Source organism: Xenopus laevis, chromosome 1L (genome assembly GCF_017654675.1).
Source record: "Xenopus laevis strain J_2021 chromosome 1L, Xenopus_laevis_v10.1, whole genome shotgun sequence".
In the NCBI taxonomy this organism is placed as follows: Eukaryota; Metazoa; Chordata; class Amphibia; order Anura; family Pipidae; genus Xenopus; species Xenopus laevis.
Genome location: NC_054371.1, coordinates 115,278,740 through 115,290,728, shown reverse-complemented (window position 1 = coordinate 115,290,728; position 11,989 = coordinate 115,278,740). Strand labels below are relative to the sequence as shown.

Sequence of the window (11,989 nt, the reverse complement as noted above, 5' to 3'; positions counted from 1 at the left end):
CTCACTCAGATTGGGAATCGTAGTTCCTCCATTGTCATTTGTCTTTTACTTAGCGGGCAATCGAACTCCATTTCCCGAAATGCTTTGCCCTATACTACGCATGCGCTTCCAGCGAGGTTGCAATGGCGGCGCTCTAAGGCTGACACGGGAGATTGTGCTGCTGGAGGGATGTTGGTGCGGAGGCTGAGTGTCCTGTCCCGGCCCCTTCGGGCGCACATTGTACCGGGAATCAGGGTGTGTCCAAGATGCGCCTACGGTGAGGACCGAGGTAAGTGCTTGAGTTTTAGTAAAACCACGTGGGAACCTGACCTGTGACTTTTCTATCCTGACACATAAAATAGTTTGGATTTGTGTGCAAATAAATGTATATAGAAAAACTGCACGAGCAATGCAGACTGAACAGCTACACTGGCGTCTTTCTTCCTTCCTTCTTTCCTGCGCACACCTTGTGTAATACAGTCATACATTGTATCCAGTCATATGAAGGGCACGTCAAGTTAAAAGCTACAGTGGTCTGGAATGTATGGACAGTATTCTGTGGATCATTCTCACCTGCGCAAAGACAGGTGGCGGAATAAAATCGAAAATGTAAAGGCCTAAATTTGCCATTTTTATAGAATTTTAGTATAATTAGTGTTTAAAATAAATGTTCCATAGACTTTTATGGTACCTTGTCGGTGCACTCAGTCATGTGGTGATTATTGCTCAGAATTGTAGCATTGGCTTTTTTTTATGTGGAAATCACGTGACTCATGTTTGCACTGGTAGGAGATTGCAATGAAAGGGGCCCTTTACATAAATTGTAAATAAAGGAATACTAACTGACCTGGAACTATAAGGAAGGTGTCCGTATAACAAATTGTGCCCTTTGTTTCTATTACACTTCTCCTACCTATGCACAATGTTATGCTAGCTCTGGCTTCCTGATAGCATGCTGGGCTGGTGGCATCACTATCCTGACATAGACTGGAGTACAAATGTAAATCTATGGAAGGCTTCCACCAGCCTAGTGTAACCCGATCTTGGCAGGAATATCCAGGGCCACACTGTGGCGCTAACAGTATAGATCCCAAGCCTCCGCTAAGTGGGAGATTTGCGGGGTTTGGATAAGTTAAGTGCCTCCACCCAGGGCTAAAACCAGATATTGGTGGCATACAACTCCCTGGGAACTGCAATAGCAGCGATTTTGGTACCAATTGTAGCAGACAATAAAGCACACAATAGGCAGATATGCAGTAATATGTAATATTAGAAATGCAATATATGCAAATGCAATAAGAACAGTGAAATAACAATAATACGATGAATATAAGACAATATAATAAGTATCACCCTTGGTATGAAAATGTCCACTGTCACTTTAAGAATGGTGAGTGTGCACACTAGAGGTCTGAGGGTATATACCAAAGTAGTAATAGAAGAGGTATGTGTTGCAACACTAGATTGATGCACCCCGGGGTGTGTAAAGTGAAGGTCTCACCAACTCCCAGTGATAATGAAAGAATAAAGATCCTGTGAGGCAGAGCAGATACAGACAAGCAGTCTGGCAGCTTTAATCCACACTGTGCTTGGAATGCTGGTGTAGGGAAAGGCTTCCTAAAATCCTGAGGATCCACTGCACGTGTCATGGAGGCTGATGGGAAATCCACAGTCCAGATCCGGTGTAGATGCTGGCAACTCACTACAGGGCTGAAGTCCTATCTATCCTACAGGGATTACTTCCCTAGCAATAGCTCAGGCAGCTGCACTAGTTCCAGTCACTATGATGGCTGACTGGAAAGGGTTAACTAACTCCCTGTGCTCTGGCTATGGGATTCCCTATATGGGTAAATGTTCTATAGGTGAAATCCCTAGTTCCTACTCAGATAAATCAGCAGGAACACTCACAAGAGAGAAGGAGAGATTGCAGGCTGCTCTCAGTGTATTAGTCCATGCTTTCCTCTTCTCTTCTTCCTGGTTAACCTAAGCCTCACTTTCATTTTGGCTCCAAACTTCTTTCAGAGAGGTCACAAGGTCAGAAGCAAATCCTTCTTGCTGATTGGACAGGCTGTGGCTGAAAACTGTCTCACTGCAGTGCAAGCAGCAGCCATGCTTTTGGTGGATCCAGATTTAAAGTCACAGGGTTATGCAGTTAGGGAAAGGGCAAATAACACTTCCCTACACTAGCATGAACAACAGCTGTGTCTTTGTACTCAACTGTAGCCTAGTTGGGTTGTCAGGAGTTGCTGTTGGGCCGGGGCTGCATTATTGGTAGAACTGAGCAGAGCTGTTTTTCGGGCCATTTGTTCGAAACATTTGTTATTTTGGACAACTTTCCTTTCTTGGAATGGTCTTGTTTGTTTACAGAACCTTCCGCAGCTCTCCAATGGCTTAATATGACTTGGTAATCACAGCCCTGTATTCACACAGGCAAAGATAGGCAGCAGTTCCCTGTCAGGTCTGTCTAGCTGCTGATTGGCTGGCATCCAACAGGCCAAATTGCTTAGAGCCATTGAGAGGCATCCCTCTAGAGCAGTGGTCCCCAACCAGTAGCTCGTGAGCAACATGTTGCTCTCCAACCCCTTGGATGTTGCTCTCAGGGTCCTCAAAGCAGGTGCTTATTTTTGAATTCCAAGCTAGAAATCAAGTTTTAATTGCATAAAAACTAAGTGTAGTGCCAAACAGAGCCTCCTGTAGGCTGCCAGTCCTCATAGGGGCTACCAAATAGCCATTCATAGCCCTTATTTGGCACCCAAGGGACTTTTTCATGCTTGTGTTGCTCCCCAACTCTTTTTACATTTGAATGTGGCTCACAGGTAAAAAAGGTTGGGGACCTCTGCTCTAGAGCCTGAAACGGAACCAGGAGGAAGTGGAACAGATGGATAGTGCTAGTACAGGATTTAGAGAAATGTGTTGTTTCGGTTAGACTCAGGCATAGCTTAAAAGGAACAATGGCCTCATCCACTATTTAATATTGTGTGAGTTAAAGGGTGGTTCACCTTCAAGGCAACTTTTAATATGTTGTAGAACGGCCAATTCTAAGCAACTTTTCAATTGGATTTAATTTAATTGTTATAGTTTTATAATTATTTGCGTTTTTATTCTGACACTTTGCAGCATTTAAATGGGCATCGCTGACCCCTTCTTAAAAGCTGTAAGCTCTGTAAGGCTGCAAATGCTCTGTAAGGCTACAAATGCCTTGTTATTGCTAGTTTTTATCACTCCTCTTTCTATTCAGGCCTCTCCTATACATATCCCAGTCTCTTATTCACATCAATGCATGGTTGCTAGGGTAATTTGGACCCTAGCTACCAGATTGCTGAAATTGCAAACTGGAGAGCTGCTAAATAAAAACAACCACTGAACAACCACTTTAAGAATATTGTTCCCTTAATAACGGGTCCTGACAACAAGCAGATGTTTAAATAGGTGTCTCACCTAGTCATGAAGGAATTGGTGACAAACCGCACAGAGTGTTTGCATGCCTTATTAGCAATTATATCTATAGGTAACTGTGTAGAGTCTAAAAGCAGGCATACATGTAAAGTGAAGGCTTGGGGCAGACTAGCATTCAGTCAGTAGTTCCACAAGCATGCAAGAATGAAGAATCCACACTCAAAGGACTTATCGTCAAGAATCAGCGAAGTGTTTTATATTGGAGACTAACATTTTGCTTAATACAATAAGCCTTTCTCAAGGTGAAATAACCGCACACATTCTTGACAATAAAACCATGTAGTGGTGGTAAAGGTATACAGTATTGAAAAAGTGATCTGTCAAATTGTATGATCAATATACTGTCCACAGAGATCATTTTATAACTTTTAACACAGATTGCAAATAAGCAAATCAATACATTGCAAAGATGTATCTTTTTCATATAAAAAGAACTCTAAACCCCTGTATAGGTGACCTCACTGCTCCTCTTGCAGGTCATGGGCAGGTGGAGGGGGAATGGGGGAATGGAGGGGGAAGCCGGGGGCAGGCAGGTCCGGGTTGCGTTTTTCTTGACTCGCACATCACAACTGTATACAGAAACACTTGGAGCGTGAAACTCAATCCAGTAAAGCCACAGAAGCATCCAAAGCAGGAATGTAACTAATAAATGATATATCGAGACTAAGAAAAGCAGAGCCATTTAAGGAAAATTTGCTGTGATCCTGCCCCATGTTGCATATTAGCTTGAAATCTTGCATATTGTTATAAAGAATAGAAACTTGCTCACTTACATATCCATTGTTGTGACGCCTCCAATTAGCATCTTACTACTTAAAGGGATACTGTCATGGGATAAAAAAAAAATTTCAAAATGAATCAGTTAATAGTGCTGCTCCAGCAGAATTCTGCAGTGAAATCCATTTCTCAAAAGAGCAAACAGATTTTTTTATATTCAATTTTGAAATCTGACATGGGGCTAGACATTTTGTCAATTTCCCAGCTACCCCATGTCATGTGACTTGTGCTCTGATAAACTTCAATCACTCTTCACTGCTGTACTGCAAGTTGGAGTGATATCACCCCCTCCCTTTTCCCCCCCAGCAGCCAAACAAAAGAACAATGGGAAGGTAACCAGATAGCAGCTCCCTAACACAAGATAACAGCTGCCTGGTAGATCTAAGAACAACACTCAATAGTAAAAACCCATGTCCCACTGAGACACATTCAGTTACATTGAGAAGGAAAAACAGCAGCCTGCCAGAAAGCATTTCTCTCCTAAAGTGCAGGCACAAGTCCCATGACTTGGGGCAGCTGGGAAATTGACAATATGTCTAGCCCCATGTCAGATTTCAAAATTGAATATAAAAAAATCTGTTTGCTCTTTTGAGAAATGGATTTCAGTGCAGAATTCTGCTGGATCAGCACTATTAACTGATTCATTTTGAATTTTTTTTCCCCATGACAGTATCGTCATGTAGGAGTCCACTCACGTAAAGCTGCATTAATGTGTGCAGCTGCTTATTCAAATGCTGTGTTCGCTCCACACTCTGGACCATACAGTCAGTTACCCGTATCATGTTCAAGATATCGCTGGATGCTGGGATTGCATGTTATGGGGGGGGGGGTTGTTAATTAAATATATGATCTGGTGCCACTGCTCTTGTCCACCTACTACAGTTTGTGTCAAACAATGGACATTAGTTGTACACCTGAGGACCTACACACTCATGCCACCCAAGGGGCAAAATATTTCATAATATTTTAAGTTTTCAAGAAAACTTGCTCCTAATCTTAGCCTTTCTGTTTTGTTATAACAGGGCTCTTGATGGATGCACAGCAATGGTCATCCTCTGTCAGGCCCAAAAAACAAGCCAATGTCAGTGAAAACTGCCGGATGGAACTATTGGAAGGTTAGTGTGTGTCAGTTTGTTGCTTTCAAACAACCCCTTGCCATGTTCTTTATGCATGGGGATCATATGTGCACTGCTAATCTAATTACGGTATATACATTGCAAGAATGGAGAAGCTTCAGTTTCCCTGTTTAGAAATAATGATAAATGTATTTTTTTGTTGTTAAAGCCAGAGCTGTGGAGTTGGAAGCAATTTTGGGTACGTGGAGTCGGAGTCTCCAAAAATGTTGCGATTCCTAATAACTTACAAGCAATAATCAAATCAGATTTGAGCTTCTATGAAGGAGGATATGTCAGAAGCAATTCTGTTTCTAAGAACAATACTTCATTTTATATTGTATTTAGCAGCTATTCTACAGCTATATGCCAGGTTAAATTAATATATAAATTGTTTTAGGTTTTCCAATTGTTTTTAGTTGATGTAGTTTAACTTTGATTTTGGTTTAGAATACCAAAGGATGTGGTTTATATTTTTGAGGTTTGGCAGTGATAAAATGCCTTGTATGTTGTTTACTTGAAGGGATTATGTCACTATTTTTATGGTGTGTTTTTTTTATTTCTAAATTACACTGTTTCCACTGCAAATAATTCAGTCTACCATATTTTTTATAGTTGTAATATTGGTGTGTAGGCAGCCATCTCAGGTCATTTTGCCTGTGCTTGTCATGTGCTTTCAGAAAAAGCCAATGCTGTGCTATGGAATTGCTTTCTGATAGGCTATTGTTTCTCCTACTCAATGTAACTGAAGGTGTTGCAGTGGGACCTGGGTTTTTACTATTGAGTGCTGTTCTTAGATCTACCAGGCAGCTGTTATCTTGTGTTAGGGATCTGGTATCTGGTTACCTTCCCATTGTTTTGTTGTTAGGCTGCTGGGGGGAAATGGATATCACTCCAACTTGCAGTGCAGCAGTAAAGAGTGACTGAAGTTTATCAGAGCACAAGTCACATGCCTGGGGCAGCTGGGAAACTGTCATTATGTCTAGCTCCATGTCAGATTTCAAAATTAAATATTAAAAAATCTGTTTACTCTTTTGAAAAAAGAATTTCAGTGCAGAATTCTGCTGGAGCAGCACTACTAACTAATGAGTTTTGAAAAAACATGTTTCCAGTGACAGTATCCCTTTAACTTCTTTCAATCAATATGGAAAATAAATAAGTATACTGTATTAAAGAATCAGTAACGGTAGCATGCACTGCTTAAAGCTATGTGTTTGCGTCAGAAGCACTACTAAAGTTTATATAAACTATAGCCATGGGGCAGTTTTACCAGTGCAGTGCAATAGTATATAATATAATTTAATTTCTTTGATACACTTTCAGTTTTTTGTTGTTCCTTTAGGCTATGGCCAGATGATGTTTAGTGATGAATCTGCTGCCCTGCTGCTCCCCTTGCCTTTTGAACTGTGGGTGGATTTCGGCGCAAAAATGTCACGTTTTGGCACCGAAATCCTCTGGGTGTGCCTGCAACTGAGTGGAAACAATGCTTCCGAGTGGAGGCAGACCAGGAGCGGAAGAGGAGCGGGGCAGAGGATTCTTAGCCTAACCCCTCACTCGTCTGGCCCAGGCCTTAAATACAGAGGAGTCAGATGTACCATAAACTGAGTAGTATTTATCTACCAACGCCACAGCCATGGTTAAAGCAATAGGCAGAAGTTTGTTCAGAATAAGCACTTTTCATTGAGCTCATATTGAACAAGAGGGTATATGCACTTCTAAGTTTACTTTTAGCTTGTCCTTTAGCAACTTTTCAATTTGACTTTTTTTTATTTATTTTTTTAAGTTTTTGAATTCTTTCCTTCTTCTTCTGCCTCTTTCCATCTTTCCAGTGGTGGGCACAGATCTCAGCTACCAAAAAGCTACATTACAATTGTATTGTTATTGTTAGTTTTTCTGTTCAGTTCCTCTCTAATTCATATTCCAGTTTCTCGTTGAAACCACTGCCTGGTTGATCGAATAAATTGGACTCTAGCAACCAGATACCTACAAACTATCTCAAACTATCACTGTCTTCATCACACTAAAATTTAATAAAAAGGTAAATTACCTCTTTCAATGAAAAGGAAACCCTGTAGTAAAAAAACCTGTACCCCCACCCCACGTAGACCCCCCTCCCTCCTCCCCCCCGGGGAAATGCCCCATACTTTATACTTACCCCTTGGCACAGATTCTGCCAACGGAGTTCTACGCATCCATCTTCCGATTCCTCGGTAAGCAGACTGGGAGATTGGCAAGGTCCGTCCATTTCGGCGCATGTGCAGTTGCCGCAAACCGGCAAACTGCTTCAACTGCGCTGAAATACTGATCTCTCAGTCAGCTTACAGAGGACGCAGAAGATGGATGCCTGGAACTCTGCTGGCAGAATCTGCGTCGAGGGGTAAGTATAAAGTATGGGGCATTTCCCCGGGGGGCAGTTCACCTGGGGGGAGGAGGATGGAGGAGTCTACCTGGGATGAGGGTTTTTTTTTTATACAGGGTTGAATTCTCCTTTAAGGACACTCAGGTCATTCTTAATAGGCTTTTCTTCTTTGCTTTTACTTAATTTTATAAAACAAGTGTTGCCTGTCTTGTGGCCCCAAGTAAAAGTCAGAAAAAGGGTGTTGACCTCCCTTCTTGCTGCTCCAGGCCTATGATAATAAGGGTGATATGCCATTCTCCTTCTCTTTCACTATAACAGCAAATAACCAACGCAAGGAATTCCTTCCCCCTATGTCACTGGACAGGAAATTAGCATACATTAAAGGACCCTCCATTCTTCTTCACTAAGACACTATATTTTCTGTACCAAAATAACTCATTCTTCTCAAGTCTTGTTGACTTGACCTTCTTCCAGTAGGGTGTCATAGAATAACTCTAACTATCATATGACGCTTATAATTAATTATGTATTGGTTAAGGCCAAAATCAAACTTTTTGAGAACTTCCCTATGTACTTCCATTTCACTTACACAAATGCTTTAGCTCAATCTAGGGCAAATATCACCCTGGATCTTTTGGTCAAATGTTTGGTTAGTAAAAAGTCTTGAAATATTGTGGACTACTATGTCATAAATCCTGATTGATCTTGACCTTTATTATACTCTTGGTTCACACAAGAAGAAATTCAAAAGAGACTTGAACAGGTTAAGATTAACAAAGGTCCAGGGCCAGATGGTATTCATCCCAGGGTAATTAGCGAGCTTAGCTCTGTGATTGCCAAACCTCTTTACTTAATTTTTCAGGATTCATTGAGATCTGGTATTGTGCCGAGAGACTGGCGAATTGCCAATGTGTTGCCTCTATTCAAAAAAGGATCCCGTTCTCAGCCTCAAAACTATAGGCCCGTTAGTCTGACGTCAGTATTAGGAAAGCTTTTCGAAGGGTTAATAAAGGATAAGATACTGGACTTCATAGCAAATCATAATACTATGAGTTTGTGCCAGCATGGTTTTATGCGTAATAGATCTTGCCAGACTAACTTAATTTCTTTTTACGAGAATGTAAGTAGAGACCTCGATTCTGGGATGGCAGTGGATGTGATTTACTTAGACTTTGCTAAAGCATTTGATACAGTGCCACACAAAAGGTTACTGGTTAAATTAAGGAATGTTGGCCTGGAACATAGTATTTGTACCTGGATAGCGAACTGGCTAAAAGATAGACTACAAAGAGTGGTGGTAAATGGAACATTTTCTAATTGGACCAGTGTTGTTAGTGGAGTACCGCAGGGCTCTGTACTAGGTCCCTTGCTTTTCAACTTGTTTATTAATGACCTGGAGGTGGGCATTGAAAGTACTGTTTCTATTTTTGCAGATGATACTAAATTGTGCAGAACTATAGGTTCCATGCAGGATGCTGCCACTTTGCAAAGTGATCTGTCTAAACTGGAAAACTGTGCAGCAAACTGGAAAATGAGGTTCAATGTTGATAAATGCAAGGTTATGCACTTTGGCAAAAATAATATAAATGCAAGTTATACACTAAATGGCAATGTGTTGGGAGTTTCCTTAAATGAAAAGGATCTAGGGGTCTTTGTAGATAACACGTTGTCTAATTCTGGGCAGTGTCATTCTGTGGCTACTAAAGCAAATAAAGTTCTGTCTTGCATAAAAAAGGGCATTAACTCAAGGGATGAAAACATAATTATGCCTCTTTATAGGTCCCTGGTAAGGCCTCATCTGGAGTATGCAGTTCAGTTTTGGACTCCAGTCCTTAAGAGGGATATAAATGAGCTGGAGAGAGTGCAGAGACGTGCAACTAAATTGGTTAGAGGGACGGAAGACTTAAATTATGAGGGTAGACTGTCAAGGTTGGGGTTGTTTTCTCTGGAAAAAAGGCGCTTGCGAGGGGACATGATTACACTTTACAAGTACATTAGAGGACATTATAGACAAATGGCAGGGGACCTTTTTACCCATAAAGTGGATCACCGTACCAGAGGCCACCCCTTTAGACTAGAAGAAAAGAACTTTCATTTGAAGCAACGTAGAGGGATCTTCACAGTCAGGACAGTGAGGTTGTGGAATGCACTGCCAGGTGATGTTGTGATGGCTGATTCAGTTAATGCCTTTAAGAATGGCTTGGATGATTTTTTGGACAGACATAATATTAAAGGCTATTGTGATACTAAACTCTATAGTTAATATAGGTATGGGTATATAGAATTTTAATTAAAAGTAGGGAGGGGTGTGTGTATGGATGCTGGGTGTTCATTTGGAGGGGTTGAACTTGATGGACTTTGTCTTTTTTCAACCCAATTTAACTATGTAACTAACTAACTATGTAACTCTTAACCTATATATTTTTCTTTGATGTTAGCATCTGTGTTGAATGAAAGAGTTGCATTTGTATAAGTTACACAGTTTGGGTCTAGGGCCATGGTACCTTTACTGGAGTTTACATTAAGACGTATTGTGCATACACTTCTATCTGGTGATCCCTGTGGTTTCCAAACAAATAAAACAATTATCACAGAGAAAAGCAAGTTGCATCTAAAACATAGTCCCTGTTTAAATTGCTTAAAGAAATAATGAATCTGATGAAGGTAAGTGTAGGACTGGCCAGAAAAGGCTTGACTAACCCAGTTGGCCAGCATATATGTTCTCCCCTGTATTCTGCCTCTTCCTCTGCCACCTGGATCTGGTACTTACTATTATTTCTAGCTTTTATCGTGGCTATTTTTTTTCTTTCTTTTCTGATTACTTTAGACTCCTGTTGTGTAATTTTGAATAGAAAATATTTCATAGTCACTGATATTTTGTTGTTCCACTAGTATATTTGCTCACAATATAGGCTGCAAACTTCAAGCTTTGACATATTAAAATAAATCTCCTGTTTCCTAGAAAAGAGCTGTTGATGATAATGATTGATGACGCTTAATAGCAGTGTAGTACTCTTTACTCAGCAGTAACTTCCACCACCCAATCTTAAACCTATGTTACAGGTCTATTTGGCCTTGTTAGGGTTTGCCTATACAATTGTAGGTTAAGAACTTAAAGTGGTTGGTCACCTTTAAATTAACTTTTTAGTGTTATATAGAAAATGACATTCTGAGACAATTCGTAATCCGTTCTCATTTTTTATTATATGTTTTTTGAATTAAAGCTCTCCAGTTTGCAGTTTCAGCAATCTGGCTGCTAGGGTCCATATTGCCCTAACAACCATGCATTGATATAAATCAGAGACTGGAATATGAATAGTAATATGAAGAGGACCTCAATAAAAAGATGAAAAAGTACATTTCTAGCCGTACTCAGTATTTGTTTTTAGATGAGGTCAGTGACCCCCCATTTCAACGCTGGAAACAGAAAAAGATGGCTAATAATTCAAAACTATAAAAAATAAAATTAAGGCCAATTGAAAAGTTGCTTAGAATTGGCCATCCTATAACATGCTTAAAGTTAATTTTAAGGTTAACTACACCTGTAATTGTAAAAAGGAGGATTGCAGTTTTCTGGTGTATTATTTCTCATACTGTAGGAGTGAATATGATGTTCATTACTTTGATTTTGGGTGAAATAAAATGTTTTTCTCTTTCTGTTCAGTTCTAGAGACCAGAGTTCAACAGCTGGAGGCAGAGGAGAACCTTCCAGTTCCGGAGCACAAGACATCTACTCAGTATAAGGAAAAGAAAAGATTACCCCAAGCACCCAAACGCTGGATGGAAAAGTTGCAAAATGAGCAGTTGGTAAGGCATGAGAGACAAGGCCGTCTGGAAAAGAACGGGATCAAACTCAAACCAATATCGGATATATCTCTGGAAAATAAGAGCTCCGTTGAACAAAATGAAACACATGAAGTACATCTGGCAAAAGTAATATCTGAGGTACCTCTAAAAATGTCTTCTGTACCTGCAGTTGAAAAGTTACAAGAATCTAAATCAAAAAGCCCAAAGAAAGAACCGTCAAAGAAAAATTATAAAAGGACAGAGGATGAGACTGACCTTTGGAAAGGACAAAGAGAACAGTTGCTGGAGGATAAGGAAGGAAACCGCCATGGAGGACACCAACTAAGCATCTTGTGTTACTTGGAGATCTGTGTGTTTCTGAAGGAATTAGAAAGAGCACAGATGTGCCTGAACTTTTATCACCACAGGACTTCACGGAGGAACTTGCTTACCATTGCTATGTATAACCTACTAATGAAAGCTTGGGCTAAAAAGGTAAAGTGGTGAACTGTCTCAAGAA

General features: G+C 40.4%; 1 protein-coding gene across 2 annotated transcripts in view; it reads left to right on the top strand.

Annotated features, from left to right (window-relative positions):
• The first annotated feature begins 83 nt into the window (after nt 1-83).
• polrmt.L (polymerase (RNA) mitochondrial (DNA directed) L homeolog) overlaps nt 84-11,989 on the top strand; it is a 29,492-nt gene continuing 17,586 nt past the window's right edge. Inside the window, 3 exon segments of one of the 2 annotated variants that reach the window (NM_001087518.1) lie at nt 98-268; nt 5,235-5,327; nt 11,348-11,964. In NM_001087518.1, coding sequence (NP_001080987.1) covers nt 169-268; nt 5,235-5,327; nt 11,348-11,964 — 810 coding nt within the window. In that variant the 5' untranslated portion in view covers nt 98-168. 2 annotated transcript variants of the gene reach the window in all.